At 41.1% G+C, this 16470-nt stretch overlaps 1 protein-coding gene and 1 pseudogene across 1 annotated transcript; both read right to left on the bottom strand.

Moving 5' to 3' along the window:
- Window positions 1-26: 26 nt before the first annotated feature.
- On the bottom strand, window positions 27-1178 carry LOC147207904 (uncharacterized; annotated as a pseudogene).
- Window positions 1024-3591, bottom strand: LOC147207903 (uncharacterized). Its single transcript, XM_086107526.1, has 2 exons — window positions 3198-3591; window positions 1024-2863 (listed from the first exon to the last, which is right to left on the bottom strand). The coding sequence occupies exons 1-2, from the start codon at window positions 3316-3318 to the stop codon at window positions 1671-1673; spliced, it is 1314 nt and encodes a 437-aa protein (XP_085963652.1). The 5' UTR covers window positions 3319-3591; the 3' UTR covers window positions 1024-1670.
- Between the last annotated feature and the right edge of the window lie 12879 nt (window positions 3592-16470).

Here is a 16470-nt window from a genome sequence, read left to right as displayed (position 1 = left end):
CCAATGGACCTCTGCTATTCGCGGGGAATTGGGCCCAGCATGCTACTTGTAAAAATCGGTTCTTCGAAATGTATTGGGAAATCTATACGTGTGTGTGTGCGGCGCGCGCGGGCATGTTTGGGGAATTTGGGAGGAAACCAGAGTACCCGGAGAAAACCCACGCAGGCACGGGGAAAACATGTAAACCCCACACAGGAAGGCTAGAGAAGCGAACTGGTGAAGCCAAATTCACCATCATAGTTTTGTTTCTTGTCCAAAGACACACTTTTACACCTGACTGCAAAGAGTCAGTTTCTTCAAAGTCTATTTCAGGCTTCATTGATTGCTTTTATTTCCACCTGGACACTTGTGTCTCTTCATATGATCCTTACGAGAGAATATTTTATCACATGCGCCACAACTGAATGGTTTTTCTCCAGTGTGTGTTCTTGAATGTGCTCGTAAGCTTCCGTTGACAGAAAATCTTTGACCGCACACTGAACAGACGAAAGGTTTCTTTCCAGTATGCGTTTTTGTGTGTGCTCATAAATGACCCTTGAGCGTGAATCTTCTCCCACAAACTGAGCAGACGAAGGGTTTCTCCCCGGTGTTCCTTCTTAAGTGTGTTTTTAAATCTCCTTTCTGAGTGAATCTTTTGCTGCATGCAGAGCAGGCAAAAGGTTTTTTCCCCAGTGTGTGTTCTTGTGTGCATTATTAAACTATAGTTGACAGAGAATCTTTGACCCCAAACAAAGCAGGCAAAAGGTTTCTCCCCAGTGTGTGTTGTTAAATGTGTCTTGACAGAGAATCTCTGACCACAAACTGCATGCAAAAGGTTTCTCTCCGGTGTGTGTTCTTGTGTGCATTCGTAATTGTCCCTTGACAGAGAATCTTTTACCACAAACTGAGCAGGCGAAAGGTTTTTCCCCAGTGTGTGTTCTCGTGTGTACTTTCAAGCCCCACTTGGAACTGAATGTTTTCTCACACTGTGAGCATTTGATATGTTTGTTGCCAGAGTGACATGTTGTACCATATTTTGCGTGTTCCCCAACATCATCATCATCATCAGATAAATTGGGCCAGATCTGGCCTCCGGGCTTTGCGTTTGTCACCTGTGCTCAAAACTATAACTCGATTGTTAAAATGGATGTCAAATAATTTGACACTTCGACTGTGCAGCTGAGTGAAGGGCGTGACATGTCACCTCACATTAAGATTGATGTTTTCTAAAGCAGCATACCAGCTTCAAAACAGGTTTGATTCCTTTGCTAACGTAAACTAAATGAAAAAAAACAAAACACTTTACTGTTTTTGATTTCTCAGATTAGGTGCAGAACACTAGTTGCCGTTTGTTTTTTTTTGTAGACAGGCATGAGACTACCATTAGTCACAATTTGTTTTTGTAAACGACATCAGACAAATGTCTTAAGGCCATGGAAGGGGAATATCTTGCTTCTCCGAATCTGTTGTTTATGTTGTTTAGGGAGTTGGAAATGAGTCAAACAATGATTGCCAACACAGCCTCCATTTATTCTGCCACTCTATTGACTAACACTCTTCTCACCAGCACACTTGTCTCTTAATCTGATTATGTTGTGAAATGTGTGTTTACAGCAAATCTTTTATCAGTCTGAGTAGGCAAAATGTTTTTTTTTTTCAAGTCTATGTTCATAAGTGTGTTAAATGTGTCTTTAAAGAGAATCTTCTACCACAAACTGAGCATGCAAAAGTTTTTCACCAGCGTGTCTTCTTTTGTGTGCCGTTAAATTCGACTTTCGAGCAAACCTTTTACCACAAACTGAGCAGCCAAAAGGTTTTTCTCCAGTGTGCGTTCTTGTGTGTGATGTTAAATGTGTCTTTAAAGAGAATCTTTTACCGCAAACTAAGCAAGCAAAGGGTTTCTCTCCGGTGTGTGTTCCTGTGTGTATTGTTAAACCTGACTTTCCAGAGAATTGTTTACCACATATGGGGCAGTCAAAAGGTTTTTCTCCAGTGTGCGTTCTTGTGTGAATTCTTAAATCTCCCTTCTGAGTGAATCTTTTACCACAAACTAAGCAGGCAAAAGGTTTTTCTCCGGTGTGGGTTCTTGTGTGTATTTTTAAAATTCCATGTCGAGAAAATCTTTTACCACAAACTGAGCAAGTGTAAGGTTTTTCGGCGGTGTGCGTTCTTGTGTGTATCATTAAATCTCCATTCTGAGTGAATATTTTACCACACACTGAGCAGGCAAAAGGTTTTTCTGCATCATGTCTTCTTGAGTGTCGTGTTAAATTTGTCTTGATGGAGAATCTTTGACCACAAACTGAGCAGGAAAATGGTTTGTCTCCAGTGTGTGTTTTTGTGTGTCTTGTTAAATGTGTCTTTGTTGAGAATTTTTTACCACAATCTGAGCAGGCAAAAGGTTTTTCTCCTGTGTGTGTCCTCGTGTGCGTTGTTAAATTGGTCTTTACAGAGAATCTTTTCCCACAGTCTGAGCAGGCAAAAGGTTTTTCTCCAGTGTGAATTCTTGTGTGTGTTTTCAACAATGACTTTTTGTGAAACGTTTTGTCACAGTGAGAACATCGGACACGTTTGTTGTCAGTGTGACATGTCAAATCACCTTTAGAGTGTTCATCATCTTCATTTAAAAAGTGCGATGTTATGTCATCACTGTCTGATAGTGGAGCCAAAAGGCCATCTGATTGTGATGCTCCACAGTGCTCTGCATCACTTTCTTCACTCTTCATAATGACACCAGGCAATCGAAACTTGGTGATATCGTCCTCCTGCTCTTCTTCTTTGATACAAGTGTACTCAGGCGGCCCTTCCTTGTTGGTATGAGCAAGCTCTGGCTTCTCATCTTTGATATGGGGGGACTCGGCACAAAGATCCTCATCACTGACATCTGTAGGACACAAGAAGGCAAACACGTTTTACTAAAGTCAAGCTTCGCTCAATCAAGCCTCATGTTGTGATTTTGATGTTGTGTATTATTGTGGCAATATTTACCATATCCGTTATTGATCAAACCAACAACAATGTACAGTTGAAACAACCACTATGACCTACTCCGGTCCCAACAGTAATTTCAATTTATAAAACCAAAGAAGTAACTTTGTCAAGGTAACGGTGTCAACACGTCAGTGATTAAGGTAAAACAAAAACATGAAACGACCACAGGGATGTTGTTACCAATGAAGTTGGGTTACTAAAAGAGTAAGAGTAAAATGTAAGCAAACCTCCTCTGCGTACCCCAACTGGAGGCGACTTGCAACCAGCGTCCAGTTGATGACGTTCGTTCTCTTCCGTCAGCGAAACGTCCGTTTCGTACTCATTTTCTTTCACACTTTTTGCACACATTTGCACAGGTTAAAGACAACACTTTACACTCACAATTGATATCTGCTGAGTGAGGTGTTGCCAACTCAAGTGTCTCTTTGTTAGCGGCTAGCAAGCTAAGCTAAGCTAGTTCGAAAGGCTTCAACTTGCGTCGACACGAGTATAACCGGACACAAGGGCTTAACTAATGATGTTTTAGTCTATCAAATTGGTGATGGAGTCTTCAGTCCGTTTGGTAATTTCGGAGGTTACAAATTGGCGAGGTTGCATCAATAAATCTGATGGGGAAGATGAGCCGCGGATGTTGTACGGCAACGCCACTTGGACAAACCACATTTAAAACTCAAATGCTGCCGACTGGCAAACCAGCAAAGGTAATGCAGTACTGTATTTCAAAGAGACATCTGACTACTTGTCGGACTGGAACGATGACACCCAAATTCCATTTGTAAAATATTTCAACTCTGAATGGTTTCCAAAACAAGTGTTGTTTCAGAGTTGATCACATAGGACATTATTTTACATTGATGCTGTGAACTGCAGTATGTACAGCGAGGAAACGATATTTAAAAGAAAAAGAAAACTGTGTTTGTTGAGGGGAATGAACAGTAATTGTGTGTAGCTAGCAGCTACTAACCTAGTTCTTGTCAAGTTAGTCTTATTAGCTAACTGTTTGGTATCGCTGCGAATATTCTCATTGATCCAAGTCATTTCATTCTCAGGGCGCTGAATCCAAAACAGACGAACAACCTGGGTGTTTTTCACCTAATATATGACCCAAAAAGGGACAAAAACATTCAGTTGTGCTCCAGAAATATATGTAAATAAATTCACGAGTGACTACATTGAGTTGAGACGCTGATGTTGTCAAGGGTGAGCAGAATGTTTGATTTCCGTCGTCATGGAACACAATGGCCGATACACGATCGCCATCTAGCGGTAGCGAGAGCAGTTTGATTGAGACTCGTTGTGAATTGCGACATTAGTTCGTCTCCGGGGTGTTGGAGAGGAGCAAGACACACCAGAACGCACGCTGGAGAGAAAACCTTTTGCTTGCTCAATTTTTGGCCAAAACTCTCACAATGTCTCACAATGTTGTAAATGTCAACATTACGACCGCACATTGGAACACACACTGATGGTAAACGTGTTCTATGTGCGTTTGTATTTTGGTCCATCGATTGCAAGCTTTAAGAATGCTTAAATTTCCCGAATGGGTTTATTATCAAGTATCAATCAATCAGTCTATCATAAGAAGGAATCAGTGTGTTTTACAATCCAAACGAGGCCCATTTTTGATTACAAGCTTTTGGCCATCGTTGCCTGATAAGGAACAGCACTTTTTATGCCAGTAGGTGACACTGTAGGATCGTCCGACTCTGCACTCCAAGGCCGCTTCCAAAGCTACATAATATCGAATGAGATTCAATACAAAAAATGTGCCTGTGCAAACACGAGAACGCATCTGCAATATTTAACATAACACTGAAGACATTTGTGCAGTAATAAAAAACACTCAGCTGCAATCTCGCGTGTATAAACATAAAGCATCATATCTCTTAAATAAGATTGCGGTGCATCAAGGAAGTTATAGATCATGATGTATCCTTAAAGTAGCCCTTTGGAGCTGCAGGATTGATCTTTTTTAAATTGAATTTAGGGAAAAATATGAACTCAATGTGGCCTCTTTGATGTGAAAAGACTGAGCTGATTGAAGCGGCATACATCTGTGCAGTCTTATTAGACGGTGTTGGTCATTTGTCAGACGCGCACAAGCACATTTTAAAAACAAGCGCGGTTTGTGCTGTTGTGGGCGTGAGCACTGCCAAGTTAGTTTGCCGCCAATCCTCTCATTCCCTTTAAGTGAGTGCAAATGACAGTCTTGCATAGATATATTTGTGTGCGGAAAAGGAAGCAGGAATCGGTGCATGATTGGAGTACAGTATTGTCAGTGCGTTTGACCAGTGTGGCAACAGACAACTTAAGCAGGTACAGAGTGAACTGTTGATAACGGCTGTTGAATTAAATATGCCCACGGACCTTTATCCATCTATCCCCACCGTAGATTGTCGCACTCAAAGAAGCTCACAATCTCTCTCTTTCTCTCTCTCTCTCTCAGACACACACACACACACACACACACACACACACACTCACTGCACAGGAGGGCCAGACCATCTGGAGGCCAACACAGACCTGGTGTTGGATCAGAGAAAAAGTCTTGAGATCAAATCAGGCTCTCGTCTATCAGCGCTCTCTGCGGCTATGATTAATGAAGCCTCCGTCACGGTGGCGCGACTCAATTTCAAGCTTTCGCGTGCGTACCCCTGAAGTCGGGTTGGAACGAAATCAATCACTGGGTCCAAAAGCAGTAGAATTTTGACAGTGACTGAAAAGAATTGCAAAAATATGCCTCAAAAAGTCAAACAAAACCTCCACACCACTGCACCTTGCAAGGCATTACATCATTGAGCAGCGAAAAGATATTTGTTGCACTTTTTCTTTTTTTTTTTCCGGAAAATCTTGATGTGGACTTTCTAGGCTGTGTAAAGATCTATTCGACTTCACGAAAGCACTATCGTGTTAAAGCCAAGGCTAAGCTGCGCGGCGGCATTAGCAAAGGCTATCATTAGCTAACAGTGCTACCAGTGTTAGCTTGTTATAATGCCCAATGTTCAGCTACTGTAAATTGTCAGACAGGCAGGCAAGGTTCCTTTTGGCGAAGGATTAATTTAATTTGAGATTTTTTTAAAATAAAAGGGGGGAAAAAAAGGTTCGGCTTTTGTGGTGTACCTGGCAGTGCAACCCATAACACAAATTTCTAAATCCGGACAGTGGTAGTCACTCACTTTCTGCCTGTGGGAAGAAACCACAGTGCCTGTTGTTTACAAACATTTAGAAATGGTTTAAATTCAGAACATTCTTCATGAATTGCTGTTGTGTATTTCTATTTTTATTGTCTTCTATGGGAGAATATCCATCCATCCATTCTCTCACTTGGCTAAATGTGTTTTGAAATGAGAACGCGTCTGTTGCAGTGTACCCTAATAAACAGGTGTCGCAGTGTGGTGCAGAACGGGGGTGGCGGGAAGTGTGTTCTCGATATTCCGGAGCAGCAGCTGGCCTCGGTGTGCCTTTCTCTCTCTTTCTCTCTCTTTCGCTCTTTCCGGGCCACATAAACAAAGCAAAAGCAGCATTAAGCAAAAACACATGAGGAGGAGACAATTTTCTTTGTTTCTTTTTTCTTCTTCTTGTTCCAACTCATCGACACTGTTTTGTCTTCAACTGACAATGAACCTTTGCCACCTGGGGAAAAGTCATTACTCTGCGGCTTCATTATGTGGCTGTTATTTAAAATAATTTTTTAAAAAAAGAAATAAGAAACGCTGTGGCCAAAGACAATCAAGATCAAAGAAGAAAAAGAAAACCAACTCTCATGTGTTTTGCATAAAAAAAAAAAAGCGGGAAAAAGTGCAAAAATCTGCTGGAAGACGAAAAACAATTGTGTGGGAAGCGAATAATTTACATTCCCATCCGTGTAATACAGTACACAAATGCAGCATTATTATATGTATTTGTGTTGGATAAAGCTGCGGGTGCCTCTTTCGAGGGTTAAACTATGGACCTCTAGGAGCTTTTTCTTTGTCTTTTTGTTTTTGTGTTCTCGTTATGTTGGGATGACAATTATGATATAGATCATAATGGCGATTGTTTTTTGGCAATTCGGTGTGTCCAGTCTTCGTCATCATATCACCGATGCATCTCACAGTCGTGAACCGTCAGGGCCAGCATAACCTTCTTTGCTGGCCTAAAACACGAGCAGAACCACATTTAAAGCATGAATTGAAATAGCATAATTTGCATAGAACAAAATGCACCAGGTGTAATAAGCTGCCTCCCCCACCCTGCAAAAATCACCCTTATAAGTTGTTTTTTTTCCTCTGTACTTGTGTATAATACAATCCCTCGATATGCTAGGTGTATAGTCGTCATGACTTACTGACTTTACTTGAACTGATATTTTTCACGGAAATCCATGTTGATGAACAGAGTAATAATAGTGATATTATTCACTAAAATATTTGCATTTAATTAACAGGCACACTGAACACTAATACAAACATTTCCATGATTTTAAGCCTCATTTTACATATTTATCATTACTTTTTTCATTCAAAGTAAAAAAAAAAATCAGCTGTATAATTATTTATATACTGCTGTTACTTTTTCTTCCAGTCAAATGGCAATCTAAAATATTTAAAAACTTACGAAAAACATTGAATGTGCAGAAAATTAAAAGCAGGGGGAGAGGATTTCTGAAGTTTTGATGCAATGGCTCATGTCTTTTGACAACTTAATGACAGTTAAGAATGTTAGTGTCGATGAAGGCTCAATCAGCAACAAGAATTTATAATTTGGCATGCAACTCTTTTCACATTCAATTGGGGCTTCACCGTCTAATAGGAAGAATAAAAACAAAACTGCCCGTCAGTGTTGTTGCGCGTGCAGTGCGTGCGCTGCTCATGATTTTCTTTCTTTTTTTTCTTTTTTTTTTTTAACAAGCTGCAACACACACCGACGGCGTGGCCAACAGGCTCTGCGTCACCTCCGCTTTTGTTCTCCTGCCAGAAGGCCAATAAATAAATAAATAAATCCATAATGGGAGTCAGATGACGTGACGGCGATGTTACGGGAAACGTGATGCACAGAAGTTCGGAAACAAAACAAAACAACCCCAAATTTCCATTTAACTTTTGGCACTGATTTTTTTTCCCCCCCAGAACATTTTAGATTAATTCGATATATATATTTAATTTATTGCATTATTTTTAGTTCAATTCAATGTGTTTATAATTTTTATCACTCAGTCTATCCAGTGGTGCCCATCTTTAATTACTCTACCGATGACTCCATTTTAAAAGTAAAAGCGAGCTCACAAGTTTCATAGTTACATTCAACAGATCCCGATAAACCTGCTCGACATTAAAAAAAAAATATTAAAACATATATAAAGCCCAAAAGGACATTCATTTAATCATCCAGCAAATCCAAAAATGGATGCAACAAATACAAAAAGTGTACAACTTGACCGGGAAATGCGTTTCTGAGTTTGTTTTAATTCTGCTTGCGTATTTCCGGTCAGATGTATAGACTTTAGAAACTAGATTGCTGCCAATATTTGGGTTATAAAAGGGTGATTGACCGTGTAAATGAAGTCAATGACGCACTGAGGAGTAGCAATGAAATGTGACCCGTGTGTGCGCACACATCCTCAGCAACGAGATCGATTAGTCAGCCTTGGATCGAAGTAACTGTTTATCAGACCATCCGCAGCCAGGGTTTCATGAAATAAAATCCAGACAATCTTGCCCAACACACGTAGAATACAAGCAGGAACAAATCAAAGTGAAGCGCAATGTTAAGCTGTGTTTCGTTTAGTAAATAAAGCACTTTTCTTTCCTGTTTCTTTGCTTTTTTTTTTTTTTTGGTCAATTCTATGTCTTGAACTGATTTGCTAGCGACCAGGCAATCAGAGTGATCAATTGTCATAGACTGGCGACACTGTTTTGCATACTACCAATGGACGGCTCGTTCATTCAAATCATATTGACCGGGCACAGTGATGATGCTACAACAATCTCGAAATTCTTCACAATTAACTAAACATTTATTTTTTTTTCAGACTTGTTCCTGCTTGTATCTTGAGTGCGTTGGGAAAGCCTAGTACAATAAATGTCTGCATTTTATTTCATGAAACCATGACTGTGGATGGTATGGTACACACGTACTACTCGGCCATGTTTACATTGAAATCCTTCACTGTAACTCCCAACCTTTAGAAGTTTTGTGTTTAAATGTAATGTACGCTGGTCTCCCCCGCGCTCCTTAGCGTGTATGTCATGGCTTTGTACAATTAATGTATATGTAATTGACATTTGATTGCATTTTTCGCTGTCAGTAAGTCCCACTTCCTGCACTGTGGTTATTCCTACACGTCTGCTGTAATTGAGCTCACCCTGATATTTTGTTTTGAAAGACCACCCCCGCTTTGTGCTTGTAGGAGGTGATGATCTTTGTAGTGGTGAATTAAGAAAGCCGCCTTTACGGGTGGGTTTCAAAAAAAAACGGTTGAACGCGTTTTAAATCCCCCCACCCCATGACATCACTTCCGCTCTCCCGACGGTGAAATTTACAAGGCACAGTAAAGGCAGACCAACAATAAAAGGACAACTATTTGCGGTTTGATGACTGGCAGCGCTGTCTCCATCTGGTCCTGCTTATGGCACAGCTTTACAGTTGCACTGGCACAGAGGCCAACTTGTTAAAATCTGCATTTGTTACCTCCACTCCAAATGGTCGCTTACTTGACGATATGGCATCTCACATAACCAGTAAAAAATACTTTGTTACAAAGTATGAATACTTTGATTGATTGATTGATAGCTTTTGAGTTTTAGAAGGCAGAAAAAAACTGAACGTGTACCTAAATCAGTAAGTTGCCCGACTTAAAGATAAGATAAGATAAGATAAGATATCCTTTATTAGTCCCACACTGGGGAAATTTACAGCCTCCAGCAGCAAGAATGTAGGCAGAAAGAAGAAGAAAAAACAAACAAACACCATCCAATTAAGTGCAATATAAATACAAAATGGATAAATCGCAGTGCTATTTACAGTTGTTTTCCACATCATTCAATTATTAAATATTATTGTTGCTATTTTTTATTCAGCAGCCTGACAGCAGTTGGTAGGAACGAGCGTCTGTATCTCTCCTTCTTGCAGCGCGGGTGTAACAGTCTCTGGCTGAAGGAGCTACCTAGTGCTGTCAGGGCGGGCTGGAGACGGTGGGAGGGACTGTCCATCATAGCTTTTAGCTTAGTTAGCATCCTTCTGTTGCCCACCTCCTCCAGAGTGTCAAGGGAGCAGCCCAGGACAGAACTGGCCTTCCTGACCAGTCGCTCCAGTCTCTTTCTGTCCCGGGCTGAGATGCTGCCTGACCAGCAGACAATGCCATAATGGATGGCCGAGGCCACCACCGACTTATAGAAAGTCTTAAGGAGCGACCCCTAAACCCCAAAAGACCTCAGTTTCCTGAGTAGGAAGAGTCGGCTCTGTCCTTTCCTAATCAGGTTGTCCGTGTTTGTAGACCAGTCCAGTTTGTTGTTCAGAAGAACACCTAGGTACTTGTAGGAGGTCACCCTCTCTATGTCCATACCCTGGATGTTCATCGGTGCCGGTGAGGACTGTTTCCTGCAGAAATCCACAACCAACTCCTTAGTTTTCCTAGGGTTGATCTGGAGGAGATTCTGCTGGCACCAGTCCACAAAGTCCTTCGTCATTCCCCTGTACTCCCGATCGTCCCCCTCTGTAATGAGGCCAACAATCGCAGAGTCATCGGAGAACTTCTGAAGGTGGCAGGTTGGAGTGGCGTGTCTGAAGTCCGAGGTGTAGAGGATGAACAGGAATGGAGCCAGAACAGTCCCCTGCGGCGCTCCAGTGCTGCAGAGAAGCCTGTCCGACTCACAAAGGGTGACAAGAATTGCAGTCAATGTGCTGTTTGGCAACATAGTGTGTACCGCATTAAACATGGATCAGAGGAAGCGAAGGAGAGTGTTGTCACTGGAGCTTAGAAAGAAAATTATCGACACGTAAATTGCACCGGGTACATTTCGTGGTTTGCCATTTGCAAATTCTCCTATTGGCCAGAAGGTTTATTTTTATTTTATTTTATTGACTTAAAATGCACAGATTGGTTGTTCCTGTGTACAGGCAGTGAAAAGTGATGGTGATGGCTGACAAGCTTAGTAGTGCCTTGCCGCCATCTTGTGGCAGCTTGATGCTCAAGGAACTATGTTGAAGTGAGTTGAGGAATTTCATTTATACAAAAGTAGTGCCAACTCTTGAAACTCTTGAACCGTTTTTTTTTTTTTTGCATCAAGTAATTTAGATTTTTTTTGTAGTTGCAACTTGGCTGGGTTCCAATCCACCACGTACCTCTTATGACCTGAAAGCTGCAGGGACAAGTGTATGGCACCGCTCACAAAACGCATTTTACTCGGGTCAGCAACCATGGGAACGTTGCAGACCTGTCTGGCATATAACATTTTAATGTGTATACTTTGAGCCGAGTGAGTCAGTGGACGTCGTAAAAGCAACAGGTAGTCCCGAAGCGAAGGACTTTGAGATTGGCACGAGACGTGTACGGATGGTTCCTAGTGAACGCAGCTGCTGTTGAGAGAGAAGTCTGGCGGCGAGCAGGAAATTGTTTTGGATTTCTGCGTGTCTCATTAATCTCGCGTTGGAAGTTTCGTTGTGGGCGTCGGGTCGTTTGTCAACGTCGGCTTTGCGGTTCACATTTGCGGTCGTGTTATAACTGCAGACGGAATGTTGCCATGAATGAAAAGGAGAATTATAATCACAACATTTCGTGTGAAAAGGTCCGTATTGGTACAAATGCATTCTTTGTTTTCATCATAATGCCCATTTTCTTTTCTCCCAATAAAATTATTCCGTACACGTCATTGTTAAATGAACACTTTATCCGCTAAATATGATTAGGAGTCGGACTTTTATCTTCAACTTCATTTTCCGTCGTAAAATCAACTTTTCATCTTGTGATGACTTCATCATGATGGGACGATAAATAGACATCCTCATTCTCATAAGATAGCAACTGTTTCTTGTTTTGGAAATTTGTCATCCACATGAAATTGCAACTTTTGCTTGTAAAATGACCATGTCGTTTCCAGAATATTGAAACTTTATTCTGGTGAAATAACCACTTGTGACAAGATTGCACATTTTCTCGAGAAAACATACAGCCTTGTTCTCACCTGATTTAGACTTTTACCTCATACAATTATGACAGTAAAATGACAAAATTATTATATATATATATATATATATATATATTACAACTATATTCTTCATCTGCATATAATTATAACAGTTTTGCAAAAATACATTTGGATTTTATTCTGGCAAAATAACAACTTTCTTCTCATCTGCTTCAACATTTTCTTCTTTTTTTTTTTCACTGTAAAATTACAACTACCTTTCGCATTTGCAACATGTGACCAGACTCTCCCACTTGACCCTGAGGCAAAAGTGCTGCTGTTTTGGTTAGCCACTGCAGATTTCAGATGACCTCGGTAGTTAACTCTGAACGATCAATGAACCACGAGCCATCGCATTGGGTACCTGTTATTTTACTGCTGTGAAAAAGGGGGCATTTATTGTATTTGAGGAGGGCCTTTATTCATCTTGTTGGGATACGACAGCCATTACAGTGAAGACCACTATTTGAAGAAATACGATAACTCACGTCATCGACGAGCCAGCATCTTTATGTTGTGTAATGAAGCACTGAAAGCCGGGAACCCAACACGACTTGTATCATCCAAGTGTTTTTGATGAGAAGGATCTCTCTTCTCCCACCTTCTCCTAATCCCTCCTGTCCGAGGTCAAGCAGCATTCCTGGCTGTGAGCTTTCCACACACTTGTAGCTCATTAAACATATCGTTGAAGACACGCACACTGGCTGGATGCAGATCTGCAAGGGGAGTTAGAAAGACGCAGAAAGTCCAAGCAAGGAGCAGGCAATGGGAGGGGAGGGGGGGGGGGGGGACATACACAGGTGAGTTAAAAGGCCTGTTGTGAAAGCTACATTTCCTAACCTAGACACTAGTACTGTATACCGTCCATTTTCCGATCTGCTTTATCCTCACAAGGGTCACGGGGGGTGCTGGAGTCTATCCAACAGCCATCCGTGCTCACACTCACACCTAGGGACAATTTAGAGAGTTCAATCAGCCCGCTATGCATGTTTTTGGAATGTGGGAGGAAACTGGAGGAAACCCACGTAGGCCTGGGGAGAACCTGCAAACTCCACACAGGAAGGCCGGGGCCGGGATCAAACCCACGAACTCTGCACTGTGAGGTCGACGCGCTAACCGCTTGCCGAGCTGCCCACTCTGTATACCCACTTTGCTTAATCTTTGTGGAAAACATCAGTGGGTCACATGGCGAGATGAAACCATAATGTCTTTTTTTCTTGACTTTGAATTAGAATGAGATTTTTTTTGTGAGGGTTGCACAATGCGCAACACAATTGGGCTAGGTTATTGTCCAAACTCGAGATTATTTTTCCACATCTAAAAATAACTGATATTAGAATGCCTTATCTGGTTCTCCTTCTTTCAGACCACAAAAAATGGCGTTTGAAAACGGGTGTGCATACTTTTTATATCTTATTTACACGTTTTCAGATCAAATATTTTTCTTCAGTGAAACCTAATCCAGTTTTTTTTTAAATCAAAATTGAAGGCAATATAAAAACGTCAAAGACGATTTTCTCAATTGAACCTAAAGTCTGCGTTTCTGTTGGGATTAAAAAACAGCTTACAAACGTTTCAAATATCAAACATGAGTTCAATGAACCTCACATACACATTGACATAAACATCAGTGACAAGCTGATGTTTATGTTAACCTTCAAGACAATTAGTTTTTTTTTTGTAAACATGGACTCCAATGCAGAGTTTTCGGTCACTGAAGCAAATGTGTTTCCTGCAAACACAATTGACAATTTTTGTCGAATCGTCATTGCTTTTCGGTGCCTCACAGCTGATACACATTTTGAGCAACTGAGGGGGAGGGTTGGGCTGGGAAGGGCTGACATGTTTTGAGCTCAGTGTGTTTCCAGCTGCATAAATGCTCCCTGCACCTGTAACTTTAAATCGGGTAAATCACTGCAACTTGTGCGTGCGGATTCTTTACACACCTTGCAAAAGAGCTTTTTTTGTTGAGTTAAAAGTAAGGTTAAAAAAAAAAATCATTCTTCTTGGCAGAGCTCCATCCACAGTATTTTTTTTCCCTCCTGTCTGGGGTTCGACATTTTATGGAAGATTAAGTACAGTAGTGATATTTTTACAAATCTTTACCTTGTTCGCTTGGAACAAATGATAACCACCAACCCCCTCCAGCCCAACCCTGCCCCCTTTGTGTGTGTGTCCCAGTGGAACCCAATTAAAGACACGTTTGCTATCAGCGGTTAAAGAACAACATCTGCTCAATCTATCACCGCCAAGGTCAAATCATTCCAAGGGTCATTTTCAGTTTATGAACGGTCGGTCAGCCCGTCCGTCCGTCCGTCTGTCTCTCATCCCCTTAAAGACATACTGTCCAGTGTATTTATCTCTACCTCGGCAGCACTTCCAACATCAAATCACCGGATTACACATGGATGTGTGCATGTGGCGCATGCAGCGGACACAATGCACACCCGCAATGACAACGTTGACGAATATTTGAAAATGTGCTTTTCGGACGTTAACGCTGATAACGTTGTTAGCTAAGCTATGTATCCGACAACAATATTTTATACAAGTTCCCTTTTACCGAATACAGGTGTATGTCTGTCATTTTGGTGCATATCTGGATAAATGTGCAGCTCTGAGACTTTAAAAAATAAAAAATAAAAAAATTATATATATATATATATATATGTATATATATATTTTTTTTAAATATATAAAATACTGCAATAATATATATATATATATTATTGCAGTATTTTTTATATTGCCTTTTTATGGCACAGTTGCTTGCTGGCTGATGACGTTCCCATAGACGTGAACCATGTAAATAATGGAGACATCCCACAAAAAACAAAGACAATAGAATCATCATAGTCGGCAATTTGTGTCCCGACAGTGAACCTCATCAAAAACCACTTCTCATCCTGCATCCAAAAAAAAAAAAAAATCATCAATCAATTGAGGCTGTCACTCAACATGCCACAGAGCTGGACTGACCTCTTTACGCTCCCCTTAATTTGTCATTGTAAGAATATTCATGATGGCAAAAGGTGAGGGCTGCTCAATTTTCACAAAGCCTTTGGGGAAAAGTTCTGGAGCGATTCTTTGCATTTCTAATTGGGGGAGGTTTGAAGTCGAATGAAATGAAAAGCAGATCAATGGGAAACACGCAGGGACTCTCCACGCTGGAAACGGCACAGAAATGGAACGTGTGATGGGAATAATGAAGACCAGTCGGCCAGTTCGGCAGCAGCTGCGCTTCTCGAGCAATCGTTAGTTTCCCTCTTCTTACATGAGAGATTGACTGTAATCCCCCTTCCATCGCGGTGGTTACGTTCCAGACCACACCTGCAACAAGTGAAATCCGCAATACAGGAATGAGAGTGAAATACTCCTTAAGTATGTTTTCAACATTTATATACAACACATTTATTGAGAGAGAGCGAGAGCAACGGGCAACACAAAAATATTGCGCTGTACCGTAGATTAGCGTGCTGATCCCTCTGTGTTTACCATACTGTAAACAATCCCGTTATTTTTTTCAAACATCCAAACTTACCTTGCTATCTCATAATATATAATATATATCAATAATCATGGCCAAAGACGTACATTATAAAATACAGCTGCTTTCTGTGGCCTTTAATTAACAACGCACTCACTCCCAAAGACGTTTTTAAACGTCTTTTCAGACTTGGTCTAGAATTGGCTGGTACTGAATGAGTTAAAAGCAAGATTACAGGAAATGACTTGAATTAGTCCTCTTTGTTCATCTTCTTTCAAAGTTCCACCTCTGAATAAGTTTTGTGCCACCATCTAGTGGTCAAAATAGAATTACCTCCAGAATCGACCACATTTCCAGAGTTATTATCTCTACCCAAATAATCTTACAAACCCGGAAACCGCCAAGGAGGTGGAATTACTGTAGATCTTCCTGCACGGAATGCGAAGCCAAAGTACACGATTGAATCGATTGCACTAGGGCTGGTTTACTTGCATGTGGATTCTTCATTCGAGTCTGAATAAAAAGCATGTGTTTGTGTTGAGCGCTAGCCAAGAGCCCCCCAATGTGGCTGGGAGACGGAACGGTCGCCATTACTTTACATGGCCTGTGCTTCCCAAAACACGTGAATAGCCCTTTGCTGGCACTCCCTAGCGTCACTGTTGCGTCAATATTACGCCACCATTGGCTTATACGTTCAACAAATGGTGACCTTCTGTCATTGGTCGGTCTACGCGTCACCACATCACTCTTCCATATGTAATGATTGATGACTCGACAAGGAATGACCACTGTTTAATAATCCCAAAGACCGATGCCACATAAGAAACTCATTCATCCAACGATTCAGAT

Source organism: Hippocampus guttulatus, chromosome 3, assembly GCF_054856545.1.
Source record: "Hippocampus guttulatus isolate MCC_2025c chromosome 3, RoL_Hgut_1.0, whole genome shotgun sequence".
NCBI lineage: Eukaryota > Metazoa > Chordata > Actinopteri > Syngnathiformes > Syngnathidae > Hippocampus > Hippocampus guttulatus.
Note: the sequence above shows the minus strand (reverse complement) of the source record. Positions and strands in the feature narration are given on the sequence as shown.

Coding starts and splice junctions, on each gene's coding strand:
- LOC147207903 (XM_086107526.1), bottom strand. CDS start 3,318: ATGTGTGCAAAAAGTGTGAAAGAAAATGAGTACGAAACGGACGTTTCG. Junction 2,864..3,197: donor AGTTGGGGTACGCAGAGGAG/GTTTGCTTACAT, acceptor TGTGTCCTACAG/ATGTCAGTGATGAGGATCTT.